We start from the raw sequence: 13,833 nt of genomic DNA, 5'->3' as shown, positions 1-13,833 counted from the left end.
TTCTCCTCCATCCTTGTCTTCTGGTAATGTTTCTCGTTTGCCGTTGACGTGGCCTTGCCCCCTCTGTGTGTCCTGGATTGGGGTAGACGGGGGTGAAGAGGCGATTATGAGGGCTCATTGAGCGACCTGTGTGCCAGGCTCTGCACACGCTGGCCTGTGTGGCCCTGCCACAGCCCTGCGAGTTAGCAGTCGTGTTTTCAGTCCCACGCAAAGGCGCAAGCACTCAGACAGCGTCGTTCTATGAGCATGGGTGTGTGGTGCCTCCCAGGAGCAGGGTTTTTAGCAAGGCTGCTGACATATAAACACACTCCCACCTCCAGAAGCAGAGGAGAGGAGCCCAGGGACAGGGCAGGTAGCCCAGCAGGGACCCAGCACGCTGCAGGTGGGGCCAGTGAGTGTCACTTCTCCAGCTAGGGTCAGAGAGGAGGGAGAGGCAAGAATGTTGCAGGGGCGGGGGTCTCACGAGCTGGGGTGCAGCAAGAGGGAAGGAACAGGTGGCTGCCTGTCTGCAGGAGAAGCCGTGCCCATGTGTAGAGCTGCTGTGGACCAGGGGGAGGCAGGGAGGGCACAGAGTGGTGAGATGGAAAGAGGGGGTCCTGGACTCACATGAACATTATCTTTTCCCATCACTTCTGCTGCTTTGCTGCCTGGGCAGTGGGCTGGCACCAGAACTGGCAAGCAGGGGCATTGGGAAAGATTCCTCAAGATTTCCCAAGCCGAAATTACTTCTTGTGGTTCTTGTTCACGTCTGCCCCTGCCACCTGGGACCTCCTCCAGCATCCTCCTCCCCAAGGACTCTGTCTTTCTGAAGGAAGACCAGGCTGTTTCTGTATCGGGAGGCAGCGGGGACAGGGGTGGAACCCCTGGCCCAGGCAGAGTTCCTCGGCTGAGTGCTGGCTCTGCATGGTTATCTATTGACTGGCTGTGAACGCAGAGCCCACGGGGAAATGCTGGCCACTGCTCTGATTTGGGTGGCAAGAGCTGCTGCTGCTAATACATTAGACAGCTGCATGGACGCTGCTATTGATGAGGAGACCCAGTGACATGCCTCTGTGAAAATCCAGTGGCTGGCTTCCTGGTGGAGGGAGATCCCTTCCGAAGGCTGCCCCGGGCAGGACTTTAGTCTCTGGGGCAATGCCAGTGAGTCAGTGAGCATTAACTGAGTGTCTGCTGTATGCCCTGAGCATTAACTGAGTGCCTACTATGTGCCCTGAGCATTAACTGAGTGCCTGCTGTGTCCTCTGAGCATTAACTGAGTGTCTGCTGTGTGCCCTGAGCATTAACTGAGTGCCTACTGTGTGCCCTGAGCATTAACTGAGTGCCTACTGTGTGCCCTGAGCATTAACTGAGTGCCTGCTTGTGCCCTGAGCATTAACTGAGTGCCTGCTATGTGCCCTTGGCTGTACGCAGCCATCTCAGGGTATGTGGACAAGGGTGTGTCCGAAAGCCTGAGCTGCTGTTCCCGGCTGGCCTGAGTCATGCTGCTTCTAGGTGGAAAAGGAGACTCACTCCCTGCCAACTGTCCCATTGGAAAGTGCAGCAAGTCACTGAGAAGTGGGGCCAGCCCAGCCGAGGCCATGCTGCCACTGGCTGATTTCAGCTGCTGGGCACTGTCCATGCAAGGATCATTCACCCAGCACATTGCTCATGGCTGAGGCTGAATCATAGCCCTTCTCACCACCTGTGCCAGCCCCAGGCCATGGGGCATCTTCATTCTGACCCATTTCTTTTCTTTTCTTCTTCTTCTTCTTTTTTTTTTGAGATGGAGTCTTGCTCTGTCACACAGGCTGGAGTGCGGTGGCACAATCTTGCCTCACTGCAACCTCCGCCTCCTGAGTTCCAGTGATTCTGCTGCCTCAGCCTCCCGAGTAGCTGAGATCACAGGCCCGTGCCACCACGCCTGGCTAATTTTTGTATATTTTTGTTTTTCTTTTTGAGATGGAGTCTTGCTCGCTCTGTCACCCAGACTGGAGTGCTGTGGTGCGATCTCAGCTCGCTGCAACCTCTGCCTCCTGAGTTCAACCAGTTCTGTCTCAGCTTCCCGAGTAGCTAGGACTACAGGTGCATGCCACCATGCCCAGCTAATTTTTGTATCTTTAGTAGAGACAGGGTTTCGCCATACTGGTCAGGCTGCTCCTGAACTCCTGACCTCAGGTAATCCACCTGCCTTGGCCTCCCTTAGTGCTGGGATTATAGGCATGAACCACCATGCCCAGCCGTAATTTTTGTATTTTTGATAGAGGCACAGTTTCACCATGTTGGCCAGGCTGGTCTCAACCTCCAGGCCTCAGGTGATCCTCCTGCCTTGGCCTCCCAAGGTGTTGGGATTACAGGTGTGAGCCACCGCGCCCAGCCAGACTCATTTCTTTTTTTTTTTTTTTTTTTTTTTTTTTTGAGGCGGAGTCTCGCTCTGTCGCCCAGGCTGGAGTGCAGTGGCCGGATCTCAGCTCACTGCAAGCTCCGCCTCCCGGGTTCCCGCCATTCTCCTGCCTCAGCCTCCCGAGTAGCTGGGACTACAGGCGCCCGCCACCTCGCCCGGCTAGTTTTTTGTATTTTTTAGTAGAGACGGGGTTTCACTGTGTTAGCCAGGATGGTCTCGATCTCCTGACCTCGTGATCCACCCGCCTCGGCCTCCCAAAGTGCTGGGATTACAGGCTTGAGCCACCGCGCCCGGCCAGCCAGACTCATTTCTAACAGTCATCTGAGCATACTGTCTCTGGGAAGACCGGTGAAATCAAGAAACACCATCTTGAAACTGCTAGACCACCTCCAACAGGACAAAGCATCCTTCCAGACGGAGCTTTCCAATAGCTCCTTCTCGGAGCTGCTATTTACTGGGCATTCACACAGACCAGGCCCTGGCTGGGCACTTCTTACACCTGTTCTCACCTCGTCTGCCTAAGAGCGCTAAAGTCAAGGACTATTTGATTCAATTTTTTTTTTTTTTTTTTTTGAGACAGGATCTCACTCTGTCACTGAGGCTGAAGTGCAGTGGCGCGATCTCAGCTCACTGCAACCTCCACCTCTGAGGCTCAAGCAATTCTCCTGCCTCAGCCTCCCGAGTAGCTGGGATGACAGGCACCCGCCACCACACCCAGCTAATTTTTCTATGTTTAGTAGAGACAGGGTTTCACCATGTTGGCCAGGCTGGTCTTGAACTTCTGACCTCAAATGAGCTGCCTGCCTCGGCCTCCCCAAGTGTCGGGATTACAGGCGTGAGCCACCGCTCCCGGCCTGCTTCAATTTTCAGGTGAGGAACTTAAGAGAGGAATGAAGAGAAGTTAACATGCTTCATGCACCATAGCTGGGCAGTAGCAGTTAGCCCACTCCGCAGACCTGGGCTTCGACCACCAGGCTCTGCTGCCTCCTGTGTGTTTCTGCTGCACCTAAACCTAAATTGCTCTGTACCGCCTTGCAGCCGAAGGCTGAGTTCTGGTGTTCAGCATCTCTCAGGCCCAGGCCTCAGCTTTGCTCTCCCGTCTGATCTTCAGGATGTCTGACCCAGAGGCCTCCAGCCAGCTGGGCTGATCCACTAACTCTTCATTGACTGTGTGCCAAACGGATTCTCTTTTCTGCCTTTGCCCATACAGTTCCTGCTGCCACACCCTCCTTACCCCCTTCTGTTGATCCTCTAAGGTCTGTCTGGGATCTCATGTCTTGCAAAAAGCCTTCATTGACATTTTGGTTTTAAGATGTGTCCACAGATTCTTTGATGCTTTCAAGCGGTGGAACTTGTTGGGTGCGGTGGTTCACGCCTATAATCCCATCACTTTGGGAGGCTGAGGCAGGAGGATCGCTTGAGCTCAGGAGTTCAAAACCAGCCTGGGCAACATGAAACCCTGTTTCTACTAAAAATACAATAACTGGCTGGGTGTGGTGGCGGGTGCTTGTCGTCCCCACTACTTGGGAGGCTGGGGTGGGAGGATCGCTTGAGCCCAGGAGGTTGAGGCTGCAGTGAGCTGTGATGATGCCACCGCACTCCAACCTGGGTGAGAGAGGGAGACCCTGTCTTAAAAACAAACCAAAATAAAAAGACGTGGAACCTAGGCCGGGCGCAGTGGCTCATGCCTGTAATCCCAGCACTTGGGGAGGCCGAGGCAGGCGGATCATCTGAGGTCAGGAGTTCAAGACCAGCCTGGCCAACATGGTAAAACCCTGTCTCTACTAAACATACAAAAATTAACTGGGCATGGTGGTAGGCGCCTGTAGTCCCAGGTACTCGGGAGGCTGAGGCAGGAGCATTGCTTGAACCCAGGAGGCGGAGGTTGCAATGAACTGAGATCGTGCCATCGCATGCCAGCCTGGGCGACAGAGTGAGACTCCGTCTCAGAAAAAAAAATAATAAATAAATAAAATAAATACTGAAAAGCAAAAAGGGAAAAATCATCCGTACCTTCAGCCTCATTTTGTTGTGTATCCTTCAGGATATTTTTCTCCGTGGGGGTGATACACGCCCTCAGATGCAGTCCTGCACCTCTATACACAAACACATTCTGTTTAATGGAAACAATGGGATCATCTTGTTCAAAACCCTGTTTTTCTCACTTAGCAATGCATTGTGAATCTTTGCAGTAGCATCATGAACACAACGCCTCTTGTGGTAGTTTATTGTAAGTGTGCTCCTGTGCCTTACTTATTTCTCCTCTCACGGCTGGGTACTTCCCCCATCGCTCACACTTTTTGGCCCATAAACAGTGCTGGGATAAACATCCTTGCATGTGTGTTCTTGTGGCATGGCCCGGATATTGTTCTAGGGTACATTCCTTAGAGTGGGTTTATTGGACCAAAGGACGTGGATATTTTGAACATTTTGGACGCATGATGCCTTGAGGAAAGCTGTATCCGGTATGCGCTCACCCACAGCTCCTGCAGCCTGGGCCTGCAGACTGGACGCTGTGGCTGTACCATTTCTCTTTCCTGCCAGCAATATGTTCCTGCCACATACCCTTGCCAACACTGGTCGATCTGATAGTGAAAGATGTTATCTTACTGTGATCTTAATTTCTTTTGTAACTAGAGAGGTTGGGCTTGTTTCCATGTGTTCATTGGTCATTTTATGTGTGTTCTTTAATCATTTGTTCATGTCCTTTCCACATTTTTCTGTTTGTTTTCTTTTTTTCTTTTTCTTTTTTTTTTTTTTTTTGAGATGGAGTCTCGCTCTGTCGCCCGGGCTGGAGTGCAGTGGCCGGATCTCAGCTCACTGCAAGCTCCGCCTCCCGGGTTGACGCCATTCTCCTGACTCAGCCTCCCGAGTAGCTGGGACTACAGGCACCAGCCACCTCGCCCGGCTAGCTTTTTGTATTTTTTAGTAGAGACGGGGTTTCACCGTGTTAGCCAGGATGGTCTCGAACTCCTGACCTCGTGATCCGCCCGTCTCGGCCTCCCAAAGTGCTGGGATTACAGGCTTGAGCCACCGCGCCTGGCCTTTTTTTCTTTTTTTGTTTTGAGACAGCCTCGCTCTGTCACTCAGGCTGGAGTGCAGTGGAGGGATCTCGGCTCACTGCAGCCTCCGCCTCTTGGGTTCGAGCGATTCTCATGCCTCAGCCTCCTGAGTAGCTGGGATTACAGGTGTGCACCCCCACGCCCAGCTAATTTTTGTATTTTTAGTAGAGACGGGGTTTCACTAGGCTCAAGTAATCCACCCGCCTCAGCCTCCCAAAGTGCTGGGATTACAGGTGTGCGCCACCACGCCCAGCTAATTTTTGTGTTTTTAGTAGAGATAGGGTTTCACTATGTTGGCCAGGCTGGTCTCAAACTCCTGGGCTCAAGTAATCTACCCGCCTCAGCTTCCCAAAGTGCTGGGATTACAGGTGTGAGCCACTGCACCAGACCCCTCATTTATTGATGTAATGGCTTTTGGATAGTTTGAGGTATAGTCTTCCAGATCATTTTCTATGAATTTATATGTATACATAATATAGGTAGCTTTATGGTGTCTTTTTTTTTTTTTTTTTTTTTTTAAGAGATGTGTCACCCAGGGTAGAGTACAGTGTCATGATCATAGCTCACTACAGCCTTGAACTCCTGGGCTCTAGTGACCCTCCTGCCTCAGCCTCCTATGTAGTTAGAATTACAGGTGTGAACCACCGTGCCTGGCTGTTTTTATAAAATTGGGATTATGTTCAATGTATTGTCTCTGATTTCCTCTATCCCTCAACTTAATATATCTTGGAGAGTGTCATATGTAAGCAACATAAATCTGTTGCTGTCTTTTTGAATGATTGCATAGTTTTTTTGAACAGCTTTATTGAGATATAATTTGCATATCATAAAATCACCCATTTAAAGTGTACAATTTGGCCGGGCATGGTGGCTCACGCCTGTCATCCCAGCACTTTGGGAGGCCGAGGCAGGCAGATCACCTGAGGTCAGGAGTTCGAGATCAGCCGGGCCAACATGGTGAAACCCAGTCTCTACCAAAAATACAAAAATTAGCTGGGTGTGGGGGCGCACGCCTGTAATCCCATCTACTTGGGAGGCTGAGGCAGGAGAATCGCTTGAACCCGGGAGGTGTAGGTTGCCATGAGCCGAGATCACACCATTACACTCTAGCCTGGGCGAAAAGAGCAAAACTCCATCTCAAAAAATAAAAAATAAAATAAAGTGTACAATTCAGTGGTTTTTGGTGGTATTCATGGAGCTGTACAACCACCATCATAGTCAGTTTTAGAACGTTTTTATTGGTTTGGAATGAAACGCGTACCTTTTAGCTATCACCTTCCAACCCCCCAACCTCCTCAGCCTAAGCAATCCGTGATCTTCTTTCTGTCTCTATGAGGTTGCATACTCTGGACATTTGATAAATATGGAATCATGGTCTTTTATCTCTACCTTTTTTCTTTTTTTTTTTTTTGAGACGGAATCTCGCTCTGTCACCCAGGCTGGAGTGCAGTGGCGTGATTTCAGCTCACTGCAAGCTCCGCCTCCTGGGTTCATGCCATTCTCCTGCCTCAGCCTCCAGAGTAGCTGGGACTACAGGTGCCCCACCACCACGCCCGGCTAAGTTTTTTGTATTTTTAGTAGAGACGGGGTTTTACCGTGTTAGCCAGGATGCTCTCGATCTCCTGACCTCGTGATCCGCCCACCTCGGCCTCCCAAAGTGCTGGGATTACAGGTGTGAGCCACCGCGCCTGGCCCTATCTCTACCTTTTTTCATTTGGTGTAATGCATTCAAAGGTCAGCAGTGTTGTGGCATGTATCAGTACGTTATTTTTCATGGCTGAATATTATTCCATCGTAGGGATATAGCATATTTTGTTTATTCGTCAGTTGATGGACATTTGGGTTGTACCCACCGTTTGGCAAGAGTGAATACTGCAGTTATGAATGTTTGTGTACAAGTATTTGCTTGAGTACCTGCTTCCGATTCTTTTGTGTATGTTCCTAGGGGTCGAATTGCTGGGTCATGTGGTCATAATTCCGTGCTGAACTTTTTAAGGAATTGTGAAATTATTTTCCACAATGGCTGTACTGTTTGACATTCCCACCAGCAACAGATGAGGGATCTGATTTCTCTACGTCCTTGCTCACATCTGTGATATTCTGGTTTTTGATCATAGCTACATTAGTGGTATGAGTGGTATCTCGTGGTTTTGATTTGTATTTCCTGATGACTAATGGCTTGAGTGTCTTTTCATGTACGTATTGTTCCTTTGTATGTCTTCTCTGGGGATATGTGTATTTAGACCCTTTGCCCATTTTTAAATGGAATTGTCTTTTTCTTACTGAGTTGTAAGAGTTGGTTTTTGTCGAGACCCGTCCTTGATCAGATATATGATTTGCAAATATTTTCTACCATTCTCTGGGCTTTCTTTTGACTTTCTTGAGAGTAAGTGTGAGGAATTCGTATTCACTTTTCTGTAAACGTTTGGTAGAATTTACAAATGAAGCCACCATGGGTCTGGGCTTTTCTTTGTGCGTCTTTTTTTTTAATCGTTCATTTGATCTTTTTATTTGTTACATGTCTTTAGATTTTCTGTTTCTTACTGAGTCAGTTGTGATAGGTTGTGTTTTCTAGGAATTTGTTCATTTCATTGACGTTACCTAATTTATTGACCTATAGTTTATAGTACTTGTATTTTATTCTGTGAATATAGCTTCTTTTAACCAATTTTCTGCAGACATTTAAGGTGTTTTTATTTTTTACTGTTAGAAACTGCTGCAGTGAACATTTGAGCCTGTCTTTGTGTACATTGCAAGTGTGTTACAGGATGGATTGTTAGACGTGGAATCGTGGGTCAGAGGTCTGTGTATTTAACATGTTGATTATTTCTGTTCCATTATCCTCCTCCTGTTCATCTTTCTATCCTTATTGATTGGTATAAGCTCTTTACGTCTGGTAATCCTGGTCTCCTAAGCCTGGAGATGGTAAGAATGCCCCGCGTGGGTGGTGCACGTGCACCTGAGCAAGTTGGAAGAGGAGGTTTGCATCCGGATGTTTGGCAGCTCCCTTCTGGTTGAGGGAGTTGGATGTGGGTGCCCTAAGCCCACCTCTGTGCATTCATACACGGGGGTTCTAGATGCTGGATCCTGAAATGCTGGTAGGTCAGAGGCTTTTTGCCTCTGACACGCTGGCTTTGACCTGACAGAGGTTGTTTGGAGTCCACAGCAGGACTGGCTCTCTCCAGGGACTTCACCAGGCTCCTTCCCGGGGCAGTTCTGGGAATTCTGGGAACAATGGGAGCTCCAGGCAGTTCTGGCCCACGGGTGCCTGCAGAGGTAGGGAGAGTGCTTGGAGGCCCCACCTCTGCCCGAAGAAGAACCGAGGACACACACACACACACACAGTGTTCCTCGTCCCTGCTTTTTTTTCTCTCGTTTTCAGTGGGGACTGTCTGTTCTGGGCACTCATTAGCTTCCTGGTGCAGACGTGGGCAGTGACGTTAGTCTGAGGAAGGGTAGCTGTTTTCAGGGGATGGGAAGTGGGGTGGCCTCTGCGTTTTTTGTTGGGGTAGAGCTGCCAGCCCCTCACGCTTCCATTCCACTTCCCTTTTCTCCTTTTCGTTTTTCCCGGATACACAGGGTGGCACCAAAGTAGGTTAAAGGTTTGGACAAGTGCAATTGGGATTTTAAAAATAACCCATCTAGGCCGGGCGCGGTGGCTCACGCCTGTAATCCCAGCACTTTGGGAGGCTTAGGTGGGTGGATCACCTGACCTGAGGTCAGGAGTTCGAGACCAGCCTGGCCAACATGGTGAAACCCTGTCTCTACTAAAAATACAAAAATTAGCTGGGTGTGGTGGCGGTGCCTGTAATCCCAGCTACTCAGGAGGCTTCAACCTGGATAATCGCTTCAACCCGGGAGGCGGAGGTTGCAGTGAGCTGAGATTGCGCCACTGCACTCCAGCCTGGGCGACAGAGCGAGACTCTATCTCAAAAAAAAAAAAAAAAAAAAAAAAAACGGAAAAGAAAAAAAAATGGCCCCTCTAGGCCCCTGGAGGCCTTGGTCCAGGCTTTGCTTTACCAGTTTTAGGGTCCTAAAGTGGTGCCTTGGGGGCAGGGGACCAGGCAGGCAGAGGCAGAGGTGGCATGGCAGGCCCTCCCTCCACCTTCCCTGGCTGCTCTGGCCATAGCAGCTCTGCTTTGACTGGTTGGTTTTCTGTATCAGGGTCTGGAACGCCGCTTGTGTTGGACACCTTGGCCCCATTTTTGGGTTGAAAACATCCTAAACATGGCTCCTGCCAGAGGCTGAATCCCGAGGATGATAGGCGTTTGTGGAATTTGGCTTTTCCCAGCGCCCCGCAGTCCTCTTTCCTTGACAGAGGCCGAGTGTCTGCTCCCCCAGCACCGTTCCTTTGCCAGCCCAGGCGTGCCTTCGCCTCTCTCCCGTTGTATGGGGTGTTCGGCCCTCCAGCCCTGCAAAGGCAAAATCAAATTATCTTCTGTGTTGATCCAAGTGAATTTTGTTCCTGGAGAAGCCCCAGGCTCAGCTTCCCAATAGTAGGTGAGGAAGAGGCTTTTGCGGTGGACCTCCTGGCTGATCCCTGTCTTTCTGTCCCCTGCTTTTGTCTTTCAGTCGTCGGAGTTCTTTGAGATGCTGGAGAAAATGCAGGTGAGTACGTACCCCCACCGCGGTGGAGAAGAAGCCCAGCCCCAGATGTGGGTGGCATAGGGAGCAGGCAGAACCCACGGGCAGAAGCCGGGTGCCCTGGAGGGAGGGGCAGAGAAGAGACAATCACATCCCCTTAGCCCCAGCAACCTGAGGCCATTTTACTCTCGAGCGCTTTGGGAAGACTTCTGTGGAGGGACAGGGAGGATAAAAAGCAGAACTTCCCCAGCAGGGCAGCTGGGGAGGCCATAAGCCCTGTGGATATGGAGGAGGGTTTGAAGGGTCCGTTGTTCCTGGAATGAGCCAGAAAGAAGGCCTGAAAGAACGAGCTGCTTCTTGGGGGAGTCATCTCGCCTGGGGAGGCAGAGGGGTGCGGTGGGAGGCCGGCCTGAGTTCAAATCCTGCACCGGACACTTACTAGTCCCAGTTCCTTGCCTGTCCTAAGCCTCCATAAATAAATAAGAAGGAAAGCACCCACTTACATGGTGGTTGGGGTGAAACAAGATAATCGGTGTGAGTACTCTGTAGACACTATACAAAAGTCGGTGTGTGGTGTGGGTTTGGGGGTTCTTTGCTATTCCTCACCAGGGTCAGGGCTCCCAGGTAAGAGCCGCTGCCCTGCAGAGTACGTGCAGAGGCCCAGAAGGGTTCATGGACATGGGCAGGAAGAGTAGGACGACGATGCTGATAATCCACCTGTAGCTCAAGCACTTTGCTGGGCTCAGAGTTTGACAGGCGTCATTTCTTCCTGCTGAGGCCTTCGGAAGTAGGTGTATTATTATTATTATTATCCTCATAGGGACAAGTGAGAAAATTGAGGCACAGAACGATTAAAGGCAGCACTCAAAGGGTGCGTGGCTCATAAGTGGCTTCAGAGCCAGGGAGTCCAGCCATTATGTCATGATACTTTTTACCCTAGGTAGGTGCTCCAGGCTCAAGGGAGGAAGATTCTGTAATAATGGTCTGGAAGGTCCTAGGAGGAGGGGCAAATATAGCCCCCACGGCAGTCCTGAGATGCTGGGAAGCAGCCAGGTCTCCCTGAGGGTGGAGAGGGTGGGATGGGAGGGGAGGGAGGGGAGACGCTGTTTGAAGGGAAAGTATTGTTAGTGGCCGTGTCACCGAGAGCAAGTTATTAAAATCGTCCTCTACGCCCAGCCGCGTGTACACGACAGGCTCATCTATGCATTTAGGGAACTTACGAGCTTGCGGACGCAAGGCTGGCACGCGCCTGAGTGATGAGGGGTGGGGGATGGTAGATAATTAAGTGCCCAATTGCTTGGAGCGAAGCTGGGATTTTCACCTCTAGTCAGTGGGATCCTGGCACTCTGGGAAGCTGGCAGGGGGTTCACAGCCCACCCAGCTTTCTCTCCGGTGGCTCCTCAGATCCTCTCTGCCTTCTCCCCCAGCTGGACTCCCCTTCCCACAACTTTCCCCCACACAGGGTCTCTCTGAGCACAGCATTCAGCCCCAGTTAACCAGCCTCAGAGTGTCCTGTGGTGTAGAGGCTGCCAGGCTTGTCTTTTCATCTAGACTGGGCGCTTTCTAGGGTAGGGGTCTTGTTTCTTCCTCCCTCTGTCTCTGCAGTGGCTGATCCCCATGGGCGGGGTGTCTGTTCCATTTCAGTTGAGACTGTTGAAGCCACATTTCTGGGTGTTTAAGTCTGTACCCTGTGCCCCCTGGGCCCAGCCTCAGAGGATTCACTGTTAGTAAGAAGCTCACGTATGGGGCGCTGATGGCCATGGAGTGCCCGCGTGGGCCTTGAGCCTGGGCTCCATCTCTCTTCATCTTGCATTTGTGGAGACTGAACCTCGGAGCAGTGAAGTGCCCGGGTCACTTTGCTAGTTGTGAAGAGCTGAAGCTGGAACCCAGGATTCCCGATTCCTAGCCCAAGAGTCTAGGAATTGCGAGAAAGCAGAAACTTTGGACTCCTTCAGTTCTGGGTTCAGGTTCTAACCCTGACACCTTCTAGCTGAGTATCCTCGGTCAAGTCGGTTTCCCTCTGTGAGCCTTCATTTCTTCATTGAGGGGAGAAGGGGACATAAAGATAATACCTATTGTGGCCGGGCATGGTGGCACACACCTGTAGTCCCAGCTATTCGGGAGGCTGAGGCAGGAGAATCTCTTGAACCCGGGAGGCAGAGGTTGCAGTGAGGGGAGATTGCGCCTCTGCATTCAGCCTGGATGACAGAGCGAGACTCTGTCTCAGAAAAAAAAAAAGACAGTACCTCTAGCAAAGGCAGCACATGGAGGAGAGAGGGCCCAGTGCTGGACAGTGGCTCTGCGGTAGGTTATTAGGGGAGGGAGTGGTGTGGCAGAGGGGACAGGAGGAGGTTTGCTCTCCTGCCTCGGGGCTGTTCCCAGACAGGGATGACTAATGCAGGCCAAACAGAACAGACTTCTGCCCTCACTGCCCCCACCCGCCATCCACCCAGTGTGCCAACCGGGACAGGGTCTGTAGGGCCACCCAGGTGGCTTTCTCTGTGTGTGTGAGAGGAGCACCTGTCCAGTGGGAAAGGCCGTCCCACGCCCTCCTGAACAATGCTGCGAGGTGACTCAGCCCAGGGAAGTCCGGAGAGGCAGCGTCTCAATCTACCCAGTTAACAGGAGCCCTGCTGTCCACAGAGTGTGGGGTACCTCATGCACTTGGTGAGCCGGTGACCCGGCTTCAAATCTAGGCCCTGCCACTCACTGGCTGTGTGACCTTAGGCAAGCAGCCTCCTTCTGGGGCCCCGGTGTCCTTGCTGGTGGAAAGGTGCCGTGAGTTTCAAAGGAGACCACAGAGAGAGCTGGCTTGAGAAGGTTAAAATCCCTGTGCGTTAGTGTTGTGATCAGGCACTCCTACTTCAGAGGGGAACTGTTTCTTCTAGTTTGTGTACCGCCTCGTACTGTCACCCGATTTTCTCAGACAGTCTTGGAATCACCACGTGTTCCCCTCCTGCACAACACAGTTAAGTCAGAACTCGATGATAGAACCGGGACTGGGACCAGGTGCAGTGACTCACGCCTGTAATCCCAGCACTTTGAGAGGCCAAGGCGGGTGGATCACCTGAGGTTGGGAGTTCAAGACGAGCCTGGCCACAATGGAGAAACCCCGTCTCTACTAAAAATGCAAAAAATTAGCTGGGCATGGTGGCACATGCCTGTAATCCCAGCTACTTGGGAGACTGACGCAGGAGAATCACTTGAACCCAGGAGGTGGAGGTTGCAGTGAACCGAGATCCCACCGCTGCACTCCGGCCTGGGCAACAAGAGTGAAACTCCATCTCAAAAAAAAAAAAAAAAAAAAAAAAAAAAAGAAGAGGCTGGGTGCAGTGGCTCAAATCTGTTATCCCAGCACTTTGGGAAGCCAAGGTGGGCGGATCACCTGAGGTCAGGAGTTCGAGACCAGCCTGGCCAACATGGTGAAACCCTGTCTCTACTAAAAATACAAAAATTAGCTGGGCGTGGTGGCGCATGCCTGTAATCCCAGCTACTTGGAAGGCTGAGGCAGGAGAATTGCTTGAACCTGGGAGGTGGAGGTTTTCTGTGAGCTGAGATCATACCACTGCCCTCCAGCCTGGGTGACAGAGAGAGACTCTGTCTCAAAAACAAACAAAAAGAACTGTTGGATAGCACACTGCTCCCCAGAAGTGAATTCTTCAGATACCTGTAGATAAATTCCCTTAGTCGAGTCCCAGGCATCATATCTGATCCTTGCAATCATCCTTGCATTAGTGGGATGAAAGGTGAGTGTCTAATCCTCATTTTACAGATGACACTGGGGGCTCCAAGAGGCTATGCTTTGTC

General features: G+C 51.1%; 1 protein-coding gene across 7 annotated transcripts in view; it reads left to right on the top strand.

Moving 5' to 3' along the window:
* RAP1GAP2 (RAP1 GTPase activating protein 2) overlaps window positions 1-13,833 on the top strand; it is a 255,997-nt gene that overhangs the window by 164,385 nt on the left and 77,779 nt on the right. For all 7 annotated transcript variants that reach the window (XR_004054922.1, XM_030922800.1, XM_030922801.1 and 4 more), the window contains one exon: window positions 10,015-10,050. Coding sequence is in view for 6 of the 7 variants with exons in the window: in XM_030922800.1 (XP_030778660.1) it covers window positions 10,015-10,050 (36 nt within the window). In the remaining variant the exon portion in view is untranslated. The remainder of the gene's footprint in view (window positions 1-10,014; window positions 10,051-13,833) is intronic.

This window comes from Rhinopithecus roxellana, chromosome 19 (genome assembly GCF_007565055.1).
Source record: "Rhinopithecus roxellana isolate Shanxi Qingling chromosome 19, ASM756505v1, whole genome shotgun sequence".
Taxonomy (NCBI): Eukaryota; Metazoa; Chordata; class Mammalia; order Primates; family Cercopithecidae; genus Rhinopithecus; species Rhinopithecus roxellana.
The sequence above is the reverse complement of the archived record's forward strand: the minus strand, read 5'-3'. Positions and strand labels throughout refer to the sequence as shown.